General features: G+C 41.6%; 1 protein-coding gene across 4 annotated transcripts in view; it reads right to left on the bottom strand.

Annotated features, from left to right (window-relative positions):
* CPVL (carboxypeptidase vitellogenic like) overlaps positions 1 to 19,744 on the bottom strand; it is a 110,712-nt gene that overhangs the window by 39,997 nt on the left and 50,971 nt on the right. For all 4 annotated transcript variants that reach the window (XM_001511591.5, XM_003430681.3, XM_029070231.2 and 1 more), the window contains 4 exons: positions 11,722 to 11,844; positions 11,252 to 11,383; positions 7,525 to 7,623; positions 1,587 to 1,760 (listed from right to left, as the gene is read on the bottom strand). In XM_001511591.5, coding sequence (XP_001511641.2) covers positions 1,587 to 1,760; positions 7,525 to 7,623; positions 11,252 to 11,383; positions 11,722 to 11,844 — 528 coding nt within the window. The remainder of the gene's footprint in view (positions 1 to 1,586; positions 1,761 to 7,524; positions 7,624 to 11,251; positions 11,384 to 11,721; positions 11,845 to 19,744) is intronic.

Raw genomic sequence — 19,744 nt, 5'->3', positions numbered from 1 at the left:
GTCTGTACATTGTTGTATGGTACTCTCCCAAGCGCTTAGTTCAGTCTCTGCACACAGTAAGCCCTCAGTGGATACAATTGAATGAATTCCCTGCCCATAGTGAGGTTAGAGTCTGGGGCCGGGGGGGGAGAGAAGGACATTAATATAAATAAGTTACAGGTACGTACAAAAGTGCTCTGGAGCTGAGATGGGGGATGAATAAAGGGAGCAAGTCAGGGCAATGCAGAAGGGAGTGGGGAAAGGAAAGGAGGGCTTAGTCAGGGAAGGCCTCTTGGAGGAGTTGTGCCTCCAATATGGCTTTGAAGCAGGGGACAGTAGTTATCTGTCAGATATAAAGAGGGAGGGTGTTCCTGGCCAGACGCAGGATGTGGATGAAAGGTTGGCAGCAAGACCAACAAACTTGAGGAACAGTGAGAAGGTTAGCATTAGAGGAGCGAAGTGTGTGGGCTGGGTTGTAGCAGGACAGTAGTGAGAACTAAATGTCAGACTAAAGCCTTTTGGGAAAAAGGCAATTAGGGACTCCCACCCTGAATACATAAACTGAGTGAAATTCACGAAAGCTGGTGACAAAAATATAAATATATTCTAAGCCTGCACTTAAGATACAGGAACATGTATTGGGTAAAACTCATTTTTATTTACCTTTAAAGGCCTGCATATTTTAAAGCTGTTTAAGTTAAATGGAAGACTAATAAATTCAATACTCCAATACTCCGATAGGTTTCTGCATTGGGCTGCTACTGTACCAGTACACTCAAATCAGCCATAACATGGGTTTTCCCCATACATTTTAACACCAATGCTATTAGGAAATTAGGGAACTTTCATCTGACAAAGTGAACCGCTTTGGATCACGAACAGCCTGAAGAAATGGTTTATGCACAATAAACTTAACATGAAGTCTTGCAAGAACACAAGCCCAATGAAGAGAACTAGAGGAATGATAATGTATTATTGTTACACAGGAAACTTACTGAAAGAGCAGTCCTACTAGAACAGTGAACTTTAAACAATACAATAAATTCCCTGTATAACGACTGACACAGAAATGGCAAGATGCCGGGGGAGAGTGCAACCCAATCAAAATGACCAGGAGCTGGACGCACAGGTTCAGAAAACCAAGATTCCTAAAAACGCTAAAACAGCCAAGATGGCATTCGCAAAATAAGAGTGTGGCACCCAAAATCACCAGTGGAAAAACTGGACTTGGCAAAAGAAGCCTGCACACTGGATTGTGCTTTGATTTTAGAACTTTTGAAAAGCACATATGATTAAAAAAAGTCTAGAATAGGAGAGAATTCTCATTTATCGATCATGCAAAAAGTTCAGGTGATAATTATTCAGAATTGTAAGGTTTCCTCATCTGTTATGCTCATCGACTAAATTGCATAGCACTCCTCTAAAGTAAGCTGGCACTACAGATCTGTCCTGGCAGTCAGTCAATCAATCAAGCCATCCCAAGGACCATCTGTTCCTGGAGAGGAAGAAAGAGTGGGATGCCAACAGAAGAGGAATTCCAAAAAGTACAGATCTGTCAGGGAACTTCAGAAAGCCCTTGATTCAGATCCTAAACAAAGTTTTCTTACCCTATAATTGTTCATGATATCAACTAAACACGGCTTGACTGACTTCATCACATCTTCCAGCAGGTGCTTTTCAACTTCAGCTCCATCATTAAATGTGAGGTTTCCAACGTGGATTGCTTTTCTCACTTCAGGCAATGACAGGAATTTCATAAAGTAACTATCTTCTTCAGGCTCCTGTAAAAAGAAGGCAAAAGAGAAATCTATTATTGGCAAAAGTGATAGATGTAAACAATATTCCGTTCTGAGTCAGAAGATAGACTGATCAATTCTCAATTCACACTTAAATTGTAAGAGTGATGTCATACTATACAAGACACCATAAATGAGTAGCGAATAACACAATGAAATCAATTTATGTCTGCCTCCCCTCAGCCCCTAAGCTCATTGTGGGCAGGGAATGTGTGTTTATTGTTGTATTGTACTCTCTCAAGTGCTTAGTGCAATGCTCTGCACATGGTTAGTGCTGAATAAATATGACTGATTGAATGAATTAATGTATGTAGTTATTGAGCATTTACTGTTTTCAGAGCACTATCCTAAGTGGTTTGGAGGAATCACAGACAGAAGACACCCATGTCTTACCTCTGGCCTGGAACACCCTCCCTCCTCAAATCCACCACACAATCACTCTTCCCCCTTCAAAGCCCTCCTGAAGGCTCACCTCCTCCAAGAGGGCTTCCCAGACTAAGCCCCCCTTTTCCTCAGCTCCCCCTCCATTCCACATCATGACCTCCTTCTTGCCAAATCCAATGGCTCCTACTCCATTCTAATCCTCCTTGACCTCTCAGCTGCCTTTGACACTGTCGACCATCCCCTCCTCCTCCACACCTTATCTCACCTCGGCTTCACGGACTCTGTCCTCTCCCGGTTCTCCTCTTATCTCTCTGGACGGTCATTCTCAGTCTCCTTCGCAGGCACCTCCTCCCCCTCCCATCCTTTAACTGTTGGAGTTCCTCAAGGGTCAGTTCTTGGCCCTCTTCTGTTCTCCATTTACACTCACTCCCTTGGTGAACTCATTTGCTCTCATGGCTTTGACTACCATCTCTACGCAGATCTACATCTCTGCCCCAGTCCTCTCCCCCTCCCTTCAGGCTCGCATCTCCTCCTGCCTCCAGGATGTCTCCACTTGGATGTCGGCCCGCCACCTAAAACTCAACATGAGCAAGACTGAGCTCCTCATCTTCCCTCCCAAGCCCCGTCCTCTCCCAGACTTCCCTATCACCGTGCATGGTACGACCATCCTTCCCGTCTCTCAGGCCCGCAATCTCGGTGTCATCTTTGACTCGTCTTTCTCGTTCACCCCACACATCCTATCCATTACCAAGACCTGCCGGTTTCACCTTTACAATATTGCCAAGATCCGCCCTTTCCTCTCCACCCAAACGGCTACCTTACTGCTACGGGCTCTTGTTATATCCCAGCTAGACTACTGTGTCGGCCTTCTCTCTGATCTCCCTTCCTCCTCTCTCGCCCCGCTCCAGTCTATTCTTCACTCCGCTGCCCGGCTCATCTTCCTGCAGAAACGATCTGGGCATGTCACTCCCTTTCTTAAACACCTCCAGTGGTTTCCTATCAACCTCCGCTCCAAACAAAAACTCCTCACTCTAGGCTTCAAGGCTCTCCATCACCTTGCCCCTTCGTACCTCTCCTCCCTTCTCTCTTTCTACTGCCCACCCCGCACGCTCCGCTCCTCTGCCACCCACCTCCTCACCATCCCTCGGTCTCGCCTATCCCGCCGTCGACCCCTGGGCCACGTCCTCCCGCGGTCCCGGAATGCCCTCCCTCCTCACCTCTATCTAGACAATCTAATTCTCTTCCCCTCTTCAAATCCCAACTTAAAACTCACCTCCTCCAAGAGGCCTTCCCAGACTGAGCTCCCCCCTTTGTCCCTCTGCTCCCTCTACCCCCCCTTCACCTCTCTGCAGCTAAACCCTCTTCTCCCCACTTTCCCTCTCCTCTTCCCCCTCTCCCCTCCCACCCCCTCGGCACTGTACTCGTCCACTCGACTGTATATATCTTTAGCACCCTATTTATTTTGTTTATTTTGTTTAATGAGATGTACATCACCCTGATTCTATTTAGTTGCCATTGTTTTTATGAGATGTTCTTCCCCTTGACTCTATTTATTGCCATTGTTCTTGTCTGCCTGTCTCCCCCGATTAGACTGTAAGCCCATCAAACGGCAGGGACTGTCTCTATCCGTTGCCGACTTATATATTCCAAGCTCTTAGTACAGTGCTCTGCACATAGTAAGCGCTCAATAAATACTATTGAATGAAGATTATCTTGACTTGCTCCCTTTGCTCTTCCCCCCCAGGCCCACAGCACTTATGTATATATGTATATATCTATAATTCTATTTATTTTTATTGATGCCTGTTTACTTGTTTTGATGTGTATATATATCTATAATTCTGTTTATTTATATTGATTCCTGTTTACTTGTTTGGATGTCTGTCTCCCCCCTTCTAGACTATAAGCCTGGTATGGGCAGGGATTATCACTATTGCTGAATTTTACTTTCTAAGCACATAGTACAGTGCTCTGCACACAGCAAGCACTCAATAAATGCTATTGAATGAAGACACAATGGTTGCCCAGGTAAAACTGAAATTCTGAAGTTATTTAATCACTCCATTATAATACAATTATTTTTCAATTGCCTGGGGCTGATTATTCATGGTCCTTTCGTCTGCTCCCTTTCTCCTCTGTCTTCCACTGTCATTTTGGTGCTCATTAACAGATCTAACTATGAACAGGAAAAGAAAAAGTAAAATTCAAACACATTTTCTTCCCTATTACCAGTGCTAGTATGGGAGGAAGAGGAGACTGAAATGATTGGCTGAATGGAGTTTTTGGATTATTTGTTCTTACTGTAACCACTGTCAAGGATAAAAAGTGGGTTTACTGCAGTTTAAAAGTGAAAAATTTGTCAAGTTCCAGGGCACTGGTATGAAACCATGTATGGTTTCCTACTAAACTATTTCTTAAAAGAAATGGCAAAAACAGGGGTATTTCCAATTTCAATGCAAGAAACATAACATCAAAAACTACAGTAACAAAATGAAAATGTTATGGTTTGAAAAGAATAACTAAATTCCACACCTCTGTCTTAGGAACTCCAATGAACTCCCCTGCAAAACCTGATAAATAGGATGACATTGTTTCGATACACAAAATATGTACTTTTGATTCCATGCTGCGCACAAGTTTGTCTTTTTGAAATTCAGATAGAAAAATCATTAAGTCTGGCTATGTCACTAAAGGTGGAGAGTACTTTCAACAGGATAAGTTGGTTTAAAATTTCTTTCCTATATCTAGGCCAAGCAGCCCCCGAAGTTGCTTTAAATCGAGTTCCTTTAGCTATATTACTGTACTTAAAAAGCCAAAATTTCTACACGCTTTCAGGAAACTAATCACTACATCACACTGATTCAGTTGGGCGGGGATTGTCTCTGTTGCTGAATTGTACATTCCAAGCGCTTAGTACAGTGCTCTGCACATAGTAAGTGCTCAATAAATACTATTCAATGAATATTCCTAATGGATCCAGCAAGAACCATACTTGTAAAGTTTTAACTACAGCCACTAAGGATTTCAAATTATAAGAAACAAAAGTTCCTGAAATTTGACAGGGTTTTTCTAGGCCTTTGTTTTAAGCACAGAATAAAGACAACACAAATTTCAAAACAGAGTATAGCCATGCAGTTCTGTGATCTCACATATGGTGTTCGAATAAAGGACTCCACTCATCTGAGACACTTAGAGGCTCCTCAATCGAGTGCTTACTGTATGCACAGCACTGTACTAAGTGCTTCAACTTTGGAATAGGCTAAAACAGGACTTTTCCACTTTCTTTCAAGACTGTAACCGCCAGGGTTCAAAACTTTACCCATGTTACCACCCTCACACAGATGAAGACTCACTAAGGCAGCAGCAGCTGGAGCAGATGAGAGGAGGAAGTGATGTCACCACTGACTTCTCAGAGTTCATTTGTTCATTAATTCAATCCTAGTATTTAATGAGTGCTTACTGTGGGCAGAGTACCGTACTAAGTGCTTGGGAGTGTACAACAATTAATAGACACATTCCCTGCCCACAAGGAGTTTACAATCTAGAGGGGGGCAGCTAGACATTAACATATAAATAAATTACAAATTTGTACATCAGTGCTGTGGGCCTGGGAAGGGGGATGAACAGAGGGAGTAAGTCAGGGTGACGCAAAGGGAAGTAGGAGAAGAGGAAAGGGGGGTTTAGTCAGACACCCTCTTTCATAATTTTATTTTGTTCATGAGGTGTACATACCCTTGATTCTATTTATCGTGACTATGTTGTCTTGTTTTTGTCCATCTGTCTCCCCTGATTAGACTGTGAGCCCGTCATTGGGCAGGGATTGTGTCTCTGTTGCCGAATTGTACATTCCAAGCACTTAGTACAGTGCTCTGCACATAGTAAGTGCTCAGTAAATACTACTGAATGAATTGAATGAATGGAGTCGTGCTCTCATTAAGGCTCCCTGACTCCCAGGCCCATGCTCTGTCCTCTAGGCCATGCTGCTTCTGCTTGAATTCAACTATAATCAGAAGTTGAGCTCTAATGGGAAACAAGCTTTTGTGAGATTTTTCTGAAAGCAGAATTTTAAATTGAGAATTTCCTCAAATGTGTCATACAATGCTAATCTGATAACTCTCTAATTGGAAATAGGATGGACACTACTGTGTTTTCTGTCTCACTTCCAACATTCTCTCTCACATTTCATAACCCTCATATTTCATAGAGGCCGTCCCTGATTAAGCCCTTATTTCCTTTTCTCCCACTCCCTTCAGTGTCACTCTGATTTGTTCCCTTTATTCACCTGCCTCCCCACAAGCCAGCCTCAAAGCCCTTATGTACATATCAATAATTTATTTACATTAATGTCTGTCTCCCACTCTAGACTGTAAGCTTGTTGTGGGCAGGGAACACATCTGTTATTTTGTATTTATTTTGCATGTATTTTCAAGAGGTAAGCATATGCTTTGGAGAAAATTTTATAGAAAAAATTACTGATTCTGCCCCAGTTCTGCCTATTCATTCATTCATTCATTCAATAGTATTTATTGAGTGCTTACTATGTGCAGAGTACTGTACTAAGTGCTTGGAATGTACAATTCGGCAACAGATAGAGACAATCCCTGCCCAAAGACGGGCTCACAGTCTAAATGGGGGAGACAGACAGCAAAGCAAAACAGAACAAAACAAAAACAATACAACATCATCAAGATAAATAGAATCAAGGGAATGCACACCTCATTAAGAAAACAAATAGGGTAATAAATAATATATACAAATGAGCACAGTGATGAGGGGTGGGGAAGGGGAAGGAGCAGAAGGTAGGGGGAAAGAAGGGGAGGGGAAGCAGAGGGAAAGGGGGGGCTCAGTTTGGGAAGGCCTCTTGGAGGAGGTGAGTTCTCCAGCACTCTCACTGGACAGCAAATATTAGTCTTGCATAATCTGGGCCAATCAGAAGGGATGGTACACTAATGGAAACAAACCCATGGCACAGCTGCCTTTCCTGCTTAATCCAAACTAAGTTTCCTGGATCTTCTGTGTTGAATTGAAACAAAAAATGCCAATTATCACATCCCCTGACAATCAATCGATCAATCATATTTATTGAGAGTTTAGTATCTGTAGAGACCCTTAAAGCACTTGGGAGAGTACAAAACAACAGAGTTGACAAACACATTCCCTGACCACAAGGAGTTTACAATAGGTTGAAAAGAAGCTGGTCACTTTACCCTATCACTAAAGAAGATCCATTAACTTTCCTTTATTCCCCCTCAACCTCCTGATAGGCTTCCCTCGGGCAGACCTTTTCATAGTATTCGCTGAATAGCAGAAAATACTTTAATGTGAAAAACGTCAATGTGCTTCATTATGACAAACCAGACATTACCTGACACTGTAAGAAATTGAAATAATTTGAACATCCAGTGGCATTTTGGAAGAAAGAAGGAACACTTTGTTGGTCACCATTCAGCAGACTATCAAATATCTGGATGGGAAAGAAGAAAGATGGGAAAAACCATTAGGCTTTTTAGAGAATATTTTTGTTATCAAGCATTACATCAAGACCCAACATTCATATTATTGCAAGTAATACTGAAATAAATCATTAAAATGGCTTTTTTATAGTTGCAATAGCTTCTAAAAAAAACGTTCGCCATGTTTTATCACGGAAAAGGAAAATTAATCTTATTAATGTTCTCCCTTTCCCTGAATGCATTATATGTTGAAGCTTTATAAGTTAGTTACTGTCTGATGAGCAAAATCACTCATCAAAACAAAACCACTGGCCTGACATCCCAGAAATTTGCTTGGCCTGCTGGGTAGTCTGGCTCTGGATATAAGAGGATGGTACAGTGGTCATTTCAGGAACTCCTCGTGGCATACAGAGGTGCTGGGCACAGAGGTGGACTGCTGCTGGGACCCAGGAGGTCCCAGCCTCCTTTCAGTCTTGAACTTCCACCAGATCCACTGTGGCCCAACCCAGGTGATGAACAGAATTTGTTCCCAACCCCCTGTGTCCCAGGGAGTCTCCTGCAAAATTAATAATAATAATGGTACTTATGGGCTTACTATGTGCCAAGGACCGTTCTAAGCACTGGGGAAGATACAAGTTAATCAGATTGGGCACAGTCCCTGTCCCACATGGGGCTCACACTCTTATTCCCATTTTACAGATGAGTTAACTGAGGCACAGAAGTTGAATTATTATTATTATTAATCATTATGGTATTTGTTAAGCACTTACTATGTGCAGAGCACTTTTCTAAGAGCTGGGGTAGATAAAGGGTAATCAGGTTGTCCCACATGAGGCTCACTGTCTTCATCCCCATTTTTACAGATGAGGGAACTGAGGCATAGAGAAGTAAAGTGACTTGCCCACAGTCACACAGCTGACAGAGCTGGGATTCAAACCCATGATCTCTGGCTCCCAAGCCCATGGTCTTTCCACTGAGCCACGCTGCTTCTCTGAAACTTGCCCAGTGACTTGCCCAAATGACTTGCCCAAGGTCACACAGCAGACATGTGTCAGAGCCAGAATTAGAACTCAGCTCCTTCTGACTCCCAGGCCTGTGGAGTTGGAACGGGGGACTGGGAGGGAGTGTGAAACCCCAGGACACTGCCTTGAGTTTCCCATTAATCACCAATAACCTAGTTGATTTCCTTCATCCCACTAAATCCTTCAGTTAGTCGAATATATTTATTGAGTATCTATGGGGTGCAGTACTGCATTATGTGTTCAATAAATGCTATCTCTAAAATTACTACTGCTGTTTGGAAGGAAATAATAGAGTATGAGGGACTGTCTATCCTTTCAAGGAGTTCACAATCCTTGAGCTTCATGTCATCATAATAATTGTGGATATTTCTTAAGCACTTACTATGGGCCAAGCTCTGTACTAAGCACTGGGGAAGATACAAGATAATCAGGTCCCATATGGGTCTCACGGTCTAAGTAGGAGGGAGAACAGGTACTGAATTTCCATTCTGAAGATGTGGAAACAAGCACAGAGAAGCTAAGTGACTTGACTGAGGTGACGCAACAGGAAAGAAGCAGAGTTGGCATTAAAACCCAGGTCCTCTAACTCCCAGACCTGTGCTTTTTCCGTTAGGCCAATCTGTTCCATGATCCTTAAAGCAAAGTACCCAATATTCCCAGATAAGATGGCATGATGCTTTCATTAAGTTATTCTTTGGAAGAACAGGGAGTTTCTCCACGACATATTCTGAGAGTATAGGAAGAATAAACAGAGTTTAAAACTATCTGTAATTTATTTTAGTGTCCATCTCCCCTGCTACACTGAGGGCAGATATGTTTACTAACTCTAGTGCACTCTGTCGAATGCTTAATACAAAGTCCTGCACACAGGAAGTGTTAGGTAACTTCTATTAATACAACAACAGGATCCCCTATGAAAAGACTTCCTGGGCTTACAGAGACCCCACAGACTTGAATGATAGGTACTTTTCTCAATCCACTTCTAGCTGCGATGTGATTTTATACTTGCGACAAAAATACTTCCTGGGTTTAAATTCTCAACTCTCATTTACTGCCTCCTACATGTAAAAAGGGAATAATGTTGTATTACCCTCCCTTGCCTCAAGTGCCCATTAAACTGCAACACATCAAGTAGGGCTCAAAAAATGTTACTACTACTACTACTAATAGTGGTATTGATAAAGTGCTTACAACGTACCAAGCACTCCATTAAAGTATGAGGTAGATAAAAGGTAATCTGGTTGGATATCTTACCTGTCCCACATGGGGCTCATAGTCTAAGGTGGGGAGAACAGCTATTGATTCCCCTTTATACAGTTCTGGAAATGGAGGCACAAAGAAGGTCACATAGCAAGCAAGTAGCAAAGGCCGGATTCGAATCCAGGTTCCCTATTCCAATTTCCTTTTGACTTCTGTTGTGGTGAGGCCCAGTGGAAAGAGCACAGGGTTGGGGGTTACAAGACCTGGGTTTTCATCCCAGCTCTGCCGATGACCCGATGCGTGACCTTGACCAAGTCATTTAATTTCTCTAGGCTTCTTTTCTCATCTGAAAAACACCTTCTTCTTCTCTCTTTTGGACCATGAGCCCAATGTGGGACAAGGGCTATGTCCAACCTGGATTATCTTGTACATGTCTCCCCCAGCACTAGCACAGTGTTTGGCATATAGTAAGCAATTAAGAACATCATTATTATAATAAGTTTCCATTAAAAGAACAAAGAGAGCACTCAATAAATACTATTGAACAAAGGATAAAACTGCATTTTGGGTAGTGCCAAGAATAGGATTGTTAGCTGACAGGCACTGGCATAACAACAACAATAAGTCTAGGCATGAAAGTCTGTTTTTCAGAATGACAATCCTTGGAGTTTAACTTTCAGATATTTTCTCATGCACTACCAATCTGATGCTGAATAGATCCCACTTACACAGTTCATGGATGCAAGACAGTGCGGTCCCCAAGGGAGAGAATTTCGCTCTATGCCTTTTTCAAGAAGAATGGGAACACACACACTTTCTAACTATCAACAGGGAACATATTCTTCGATTGAAAAGATCTATAAAACTGTTATCACTGGTAAGAATATAACCGCTTCTCAAATATGATTTTTAAAGGAGAATGATAAGGAAATAAAAACACAACTAGAGTTCTTTGGGCACAAAGAATCAAGGCATGTTAAAATCTTAGTAACTGATATCTGTTCCAGACCTGGGTCACTTTTAAAGCTGAGACCCTGTCTGTGGAGAAAAATCTTTCAAAATGTTTTAAAGCATATGTTGAAGCATATGCATCCACTTCCCTGACTGCAATTCTTCTGATTTCTATATGATAAGTTACGCCTTTGGGGCATAAAAAGCATTCAAAGAAATCAAAACGGCACATGAAAGACAGGCCTACATAAACATTTCAAGGCAATCTCGGTTAAAACGTGGCCAGAGTAAATGAAAAGAAACATGGATGGTTTTCTTTCTGCTTTCCTTCGTTTCCCTTCCCCAGCCTAATGAGCCCTAGCTCTAGCAACACAAGCCTGTGACCCTCATCATGCTCTCTCTGACCCTCCCGCTGCTGAGATGGTTTTAATAGCTCCAGGGCAGGACTGGGGTCTCCAGCACATACTTCAAAGGCCTTGATCCAGTTCCCCTTCTTGATGTGCTTCAAGATCTCATCACACTGCTTCTGGAAGTACTCTCTCTGCTTCTCATCCAACAAGCCAATTTGGTACATGAAGTCAGCATAACCGCCTATTAGCTGATAAGTCAAAGGAAGGCAGACAAACACCCAAAAGAGAGAAATGGATATGTTAGCAGAACACGATTTACTTTCAAGAAATTCCCTTCCTCAATTCTTAAATCAGCTGCTGGAATCAGGAGGATAAGGCTATTTTTAAAATTCAAAAATAACTTTACTTCTCAAAATATCTGGCCAATGTGTGAGGCTTAAAGCCATTAGAGAGTCAACTGAGGAAAGCTATTTCCTTTGACTGCGTTAGATCTATACCATGAGAAAAGCATTCCATCTGATTAAGTGGGACTTTTTTTTCCTTTTTAAAGGAAAAAACAAAGATGGAAACAGAAGGATAAACTTACCGATGCAGGATCAGAAAATCCATCTCCAATTGCAATTCCCTTCAAGTTAATCTTCAGCTTCGCTGTGGGATTGTGGGTGTGGATGAAGTGAGAGATAGCAGGCACATATTTCCCTGCATAGGACTAAAGATCACAGGCATTATCTGTTGATTCTGCTTATCAAAGACAGGCAATTTGACTAGACTAACAAGATCATCTTCACATTGAGGCTAAGTAAAATACTGCTTCATTAACTGTTTTTGACATCATTCCCATAAATCCTGACTGCATTAGTCCAAAATCCATTTCAGAGTGCCCAATTTGGAATCCCTATGGAATTATATACTGTAACACCACAAATCCAATTCTTCCACCAACTGGTCTTCTCTCAGACAGGTCTCCAAACATTATAATCTTACTTAAAAGTTTAATGAGAGCCTCAGTGAAAGCTAGTTTTCCAAAAGTGGGCTCTCTCAAACTGTAGAAATGTTGCAGGACAATTTGCTTTGGGTAAGCAGTAAACAAAAATTGTGGTCCATTGGGAGAAAATGTTATGGTGGCTTATGTACATCTGGCCTAAGCCCTACCATTCTGGACCTGCAGGCAAAATATTGCCTTGGGCTGATTCCAAACTAGCCTCTAGATTGTAAGCTCAATGTGGGCAAGGGACATGTTCTAGTGAATAGAGCACAGGCCTGGGAGTCAGAAGGTCCTGGAGGCTCTGCCACCTGTCTGCTGTGTGACCTTGGGCAAATCACTTCATTTTGCCTCAGTTACTTCATCTGTAAAATGGGGAATAATACTGTGAGTCCCTTAAGGGATATGGACTATGTCCAATCTGATTACCTTGCATCTGCCCTAGTGCTTACAACAGTGCCTGGCACATAGCAAGCGCTTAACAAATACCATAAAAAAAAGCATCAACCGATTCTGTCATATACTTTCCCAAGTGGTTGGTACAGTGCTCCGCGCACAGCAAGCACTCAATAAATGCTATCGATCGACTGATTGATAGACATGGCAGCAGTAAGCACACCCTTTGGCACAATGTGATTTCAAGAAAGCAGCTTCATTCAACTGTGGCTGTCTTGCAGGCATCTGGGAGCCGCCATGGGCAAGAGTGGCTGGTCGTCTGTGTTTTCAACCACTCCTTCCTCTCTCCATGCCCAGATGCTGAAGGCAAGAACAACTGAGCATGTGACCTTCTGCTTGCTTCTAAAGTCTATCAGTGGCCCCAGTGCTAATAATTGCTTCCCTCACTCTACTGTGACAAGCATTTAGGATGCTGCACCTAAACTGGCCAAAGCATTTTAGTAATGAATAAAGAACTAATGAGACCTCTGTGTTTATGGAGAACACATTCATTGATAATATTAAATGTATAATAAAACAAATGCATAAACCACTTTGAATACTAAATCCGTATGATGTAACAAAACCCCTAGAGAACATAAAGTGAACAAGACAAATATATATGACATTTTCCCTGACAAGGAAGTGGTTTTTCACATCATTTGCATCCTTACAGTTCATCTTGCAGGAGCATTTCAGAAATACTCCACTTGGATGGTTATAAAGCAGTTCTCATGGTTTTACTTCTGGGCTAACAGTTGACCGTGAGATTTGGAATAAAAGTTTTCCAGAAGGCCATCCTTGGTACCAAGGGGTTTAATCCAACAGCCCATGTTTTGACCTTCTCCCCAAAACATGTCCAATCACCGGAAACCACATAATTGTATAAACACTCTCCATCATAGTGCTAGGTTTACGTTTTGATTGGTGTTTTTGAAGTCTCCTGAATGCTGTCATGAACCTCTGTGCTGTGAGCCTCAGTTTCCCCTCCATCACTTTCATTATCATGCAGAAGTGGAGGGACTCCAAGAGCCAAATACCCTACAGATGTGAGGGGTCACCAATCAATCAAAACTACTTATTGAGCACTTATGTGCAGAGTACTGTACTAAATGCTTGGGAGAGTACAGTATAACAATATAACAAAGATAGTAAACACAATCCCTACCCACAACAAGGTTACAGACTAGAGGGGAAGACAGACATTAATCTAGACTGTAAGCTCTTTGTGGGCAGGAAATATGGCTGTTTATTGTTGTATTGTACTCTCCCACGCGCTTAATATAGTGCTCTGCACACAGTAACTGCTCAATAAATACAACTGAATGAATGAATATAAAGAAATTACAGATATGTTCATAAGAGTTGTGAGGCAGAGGGAGGGGTAAATACAGGGAGCATATTCAAGTGCAAGGGCGACACAGAAGGGAGTGGAAGAAAAGGAAAGGAAGGCTTAGTCAGGGAAGGCCTCTTGGAGGAGCTGTGCCTTCAATAAGGCTTTGAAGGTGGGCAGAGTGATTGTCAGATATAAAGAGGGAGAGCATTCCAGGCCAGAGGCAGGATGTGTGCAAAGTGGTCAGCCACAAGAGAGGTGGAGAAATAGACAGAGGGAAAGATGGTCAGACAGATGAAATCAAGGTATAGTGAATAGGTTGGCATTAGAGGAGCAAAGTGTGAAGGTTAGATTTTATTAGGAGAGCGGCGAGGTTAGGTAGGAGGGAGTATGGTGACTGAGTGCCTTAAAGTCACTTTCCTTATGGGCAAAAAATATACTAAAATTTCTTGACTGCAGTGGGGTTTCTCTTCATTCTGTGCTTCTCCCTAAGAATTTTTGATTGCAAAATATTCCTCTTACTCTTCCAGTTGCTGATTTTTATATATTGCTTCATCTTCTCTAGACAGTTTTCAGAATGCTCGGGCAATTAAGTCTATAAATTAATTGTGGGTAGGGAATGTCTGTTATATTGAATTCTTCCAAGCGCTAGTACAGTGCTCTTCACACAGTAAAAGCTCAATAAATACCATTGATTGATTGATATACATTATTTCATTCATTCCTTCCCCCAATCCTTTAACACAGATTAGATAAATATCCATTTATCTGGGCAGCTTAAGTTTGGTTTAGTACAAGGCAGAAAGCTGGACAAAAGCACTTCTACAGTTGTCTGTGGCTTTTGGATTATTGTGCAGATTGCCTATGCACTCTATACAATATTAGATTTGAAACTTTGCCTACGGTATATCATCAAGATTTCTCCTATTACTACTATAAATTCTAAGGTACAGTAAATTACTTATTGCTCTTCAATCTTTTTTCTCTCCCGGTAAACCCCCTGCTCATGCCCTCCCTTTTGCCTGGAATTCCCTATCCCCTTCATAAGTGACTGATCACCACTCTCACGATTTTTCAAAGGCTTCTAAAAATCCGATCTCCTCCAAGTAGCCTTCCTTCACTAACCCCTCTTCTCCCTCCTTCTGCATCACCTTTGCACTTGGGATCTGTACTTCATAAGCACTTTGGTTCTCACCCCACTCCCATAGCACTTAAATATGCATCCTTATACTTTGCTGTTTCCTCTAAAGTGATTTATTTTAATGTCTCTCACTCTAGATTGTAAGCTCCTTGAGGCCAGGGATCATGTCTATCTACCCTTTTTCTTAAAAAAAAAGTTATTTGTTAAGCACTCTTCTAAGTGCTGGGGAGGACACAAGATGATCAGGTTGGACACAGTCTATGTCCCACACAGGGCTCACAGTCTTAATCTCCAATTTACAGATGAGGTAATTGAGGTTTAGAGAAGTTAAGTGACTTCCCAAGGTCACACAGCAGACAAGTGGCAGCGCCAGGATTTGAACCCATGACCTTCTGACTCTCAAGCCCATGCTTTATCCTCTAGGCCATGCTGCTTCTCACTCTCTCAAGCACTTAGAACAGTATCTGTAAAAATAAGTACTCGGAATCACTGTGGTCAGAGTATGTGTCTACCAACTCTGTTATGCTATACTCTCTCATGCACTTAGTACACATTAAGCACTCGATAAATAGGATTGATTGATTGAATAAACACCATTCACTGACTAATACCACTGATTAACTAATGGATGTATTCCTATTCTAAACACCACTGCATTATTTGTCCTGTTATTCAAACACTGTAAACTGACTTAATGTGAGACCAAACTCTGTGATCAGAAGTACCAGAGAAGGCATCAAAATAGATATCAAATAAGAAAAGACAAGTAAGGCTGGCATCCTTATAACTGTGATTTGGAATAGTGCTCACCAAAAATAATGAGAAAGGATCTGAAACAAAGTCATTTGTGGCCAAAAATAAAAAGGGATCTACGGGAAATTAGAGTAGATCTATATTAAGTTTAGATTACAGACCAACTATGTATGCTTGCATTGTTTGATAATAATATTGATAATAACAACAATGATCATTATGGCATTTGATAAGCATCTACTGTGCCAAGCACTATGCTAAGCACTAGGGTTATCACCATTCAATCAGATCAGACACAGTCTCTGCCCCATTTGGGCCTCACAGTCTAAGAGGGAGGGAACACAGGTATTTTATCTCCATGTTACAGATGAATAAACTGAGGCCAAGAGAAGTAGTGTGGCCTCATGGGTTTGGAAGTCATAGGATCTGGGTTCCTCCTGTGTGACCTTGGACAAGTCACTTAACTTCTCTGTGCCTCATTTACCTCATCTGTAAAATGAGGATTAAGACTGTAGCCCTATGTGGGACAGGGACTGTGACCAACCTGATAATCTTGCATCTAGGCCAGAGTAGAACACAGCCTGGCACAAAGTTAGTGCTTAACAAATATCATAAAAAAATTTATAAAAGGTTAAGTGACTTGTCCAAAATACACATCAGGCAAGATGAAGAGCTGGGATATGAACTCAGGTCCCCAGATTGCCAGTCTTGTATTCTTTCCACTATGCCATGCTTCTTCTCAGGTGTCTAGGCCATACCTTAATATAAAAAAATTTGCCTAATCTACCTGCATTTCTGCAACAAAGCTAAAGCCAATTCAGTAACCAGTTTCCATTGGGCTTTTGGATTCTAATTTTTGAAATAAAGCATAGAAGACCTGAAAAGTTTTAAGTTAAGACTGTTCAGAGTGTTTTTCTTTCAAGAGATTATGACTTCATTTAAATATACTGATTGGGCTAGAATCTACTTGATTGACAGTTGCCGACCAAAAATATTATTTTAGTGTCTGTCTCCTTGTGTGGCCTGAAGGCTCCCTGTAGGCAGGGATTGCGTCTACCAACTTTGTTGTATTGTGCTTAACCAAGCACTTAGTACAATAATTTGCACCTACTAAGTGCACATGAGCTGATGAGCTAATGTTTAAGTAATGAGTATGACTGAGGGTATTTAAATGCTTTGCTAGTTATAGTTTCTGTCCCCACCAAAAAATTTAATTTCTACATGAAAAACTGTATTCTAAAAATATGGCTAACCTGTGGATGTGCCAAGATTACCTGCTAAACCTCAAAAAATAAACTGGAGTCCTGCTTCACCAGCAGAGTGAAAATCTTACTGGATTGATATCCAATTTATTTCTTTCTCCCACAAGAGAAATGATCTCAACATCAGAGTCAGCACAGTATAGAATTTGGCATTACTGTGATAATACCATCTGATGTTTGGAACAGTTCAACAGTGATGGAAATCATGCTAGCAGCATACTGTACTTGTAAACATATTCTTGGGAGGACGTAATGACCTGCTAAATTTATCCATATGCTTACAGCATAATATAAATCAAAAAAACTCTGCTATTGGATACGATTACCCTCTCCCCTCTTAAACGTCTCAACAAAACTTTTGGCCAACTTACAGCACCGTAATGGCCTACTTCTGTAGGAAGAAAAATGGATCCCAAATCACACTGAAATCTGCCCTCCAATAAAATAGAACAGTGTCAGGACAAAATACTATAATAGAAGCAATGCTTTGATAGGAATTTCACATATTTTGGCAGTTATTACTGTAGTGAGCAGGCTTAAACCAAACCCAGCATATTTCTTGGTTGGGTTAAGAAAAAAAAAGAGGGAAAGAGGGGAGATGGAGGAAGGGAGGCGGGGGGGAGGGGGAAGAAATAGGAGGGGAAGGGAGAAAGAGAGAGAGGGAGAGGGCTGGGGGAGGGGGCAGAGATGGGGAGAGGATACCTAAAAATGGTTTTTGACTAAGAGGGTGAAGAAATCTCCGCAAATGGGTAAGTTCCTTGAGCGCAGGGACTGTATCTACCAAATTCATTTTGTACTGCACTCTTAGCATAGTAGGCTGAACACAATAAGTACTCAATTAAATCCACTGACTAACTGACCAGATCTATTCAAATTTCCCAGGCCTGTAAAAGGGAAAAAAAATAGGTTAGAAAATGTGCCCTTTATCAGCAAGGGGGATCCAGTTCTTTTTTCTTTTGCCACTACCATCTTGTCCCAATTGATGGTTCTGTAAATGTGTTTGCAATCAATGTGACCTTAAAGGCCAAGAATGGCAGGAAAGCCTACTCTAGGAGAAACCACACCTGAGAATTTTGATGTAGAAGATGAATGAGGACTGGGTGGCTCTGGGAGCTTTTCTGTTAGTTTCTCCTCATTTCCCTCTAGCTGACTTTTGCCTTTTTCCATGCATAACTTGGTTAGGGCAAGGGAAAGGGGAGGAGTCCATTTCATTATTAGTGATGCTGGTAGAAAGGATCGGGGAGTGGGTAAAGAAAATTGCTGAAGTATCCTACAATGTATGTTTTCACTATTTTTTTTGGAACTAAAATGGGGCTATAGTGAATGTGGGAATTAAAGAACATTCTCCCAACAACATGAGACTACCTGGATAGAACACAATGTACTGTGGGAAGAAAGTTGTGTGCATGAGCATGGTTTGAATTGTTAACAATAATAATAATAATAATGTTATTTGCTTAGCACTTACTGTGTGCCAAGCGCTGTACTAAGTGCTGGGGTGGATACAAGCAAATTGGGTTGGATACAGTCTTTGATCCACATGGAGCTTATACTCAATCTCCATTTCACAGATGAGGGAACTGAGGTCCAGAGAAGTGAAGTGATTTGCCCAAGGTCACACAACAGACAAGTGGTGGAGCCGGGATTAGAACCCCTGACCTTCTGACTCCCTTACCATACCATACCATAGATTTTCTTACCATAAGGTTTATCAAGAACACAATCCCGATGTTATAGACTGGAATTTGACTCATATCATTGGGATGGCCTGATCTCGCTAAGCACCACTTCTTCAGACACCACAGGTCTGCCCCAAGATTTTGGCATCTTTTCAGTTAGTTGATAACTGGGGATGGGAAAACAAGATATGTGGAACGGTAGGGATCAATCAGGGAAATACAAAAACAAGCTGCAACAGTGGGAGAAGACAAGACATTTTTTTACTACTGTAGCCTAGTGGACAGAGCATGGTCCTGGGAGTCAGAGGAACTGGGCTCTAATCCCAGCTGCTCCACCTGTCTTCTGTTTGACCTTGGGCAAGTCATTGAACTTCTCTGTGCCTCAGTTACTTCACCTGTAAAATGGGAATTAAGACTCTGAGCCTTGTGTGTCCGGGACTGTGTTCAAACTGATTATATTGTATCTACTCCACAGCTTAGTACAGTGCGAGTCACAAGGAAGCGCTTAACAAATATCATTAAAAAAAACCCCTCTAAAACAGGGGAGTCCTGACTTACTCTAACATCAGGGAAGTATACAACAGGACCATGTCTTCTTTGAGGACTTTAGGCCACACTCCTTGAAATGGCCAACTCAACAAATTAATGAAAGGGAAAGTTTTGTGGAAAAGTCCATACTTCCTGGAAATTTCTAGCCTGTGTGTCATCTCATTTTAAGACCACAGTGCAGCAACTTTGAAAAAAGGGCTTCTATCAGACCTTGCTTTTACCTCAAAAGTCTCCAGGCTCTAGTGCATTCAAGCTTTGATCAGTGCTTTTCGAGACAAACAGAATCAACCTATAGTAAAGTCTTGTTCCCCTGCCAATTTTCAGTTTGCTTAAGTTAATGGAGATTTATGCTGTCTCCTTCCCTCAAAGGGGCATTACTTTTATTTATTTATTTTTTAAGAGACCATTCTATCTTCCCAAACCTGTGACAGCAGAACTGAAAAAAGGCAGTTTACTCTTTTAAACCCTGACTCCA

Source organism: Ornithorhynchus anatinus, chromosome 8 (assembly GCF_004115215.2).
Source record: "Ornithorhynchus anatinus isolate Pmale09 chromosome 8, mOrnAna1.pri.v4, whole genome shotgun sequence".
NCBI lineage: Eukaryota > Metazoa > Chordata > Mammalia > Monotremata > Ornithorhynchidae > Ornithorhynchus > Ornithorhynchus anatinus.
The sequence above is the reverse complement of the archived record's forward strand: the minus strand, read 5'-3'. Positions and strand labels throughout refer to the sequence as shown.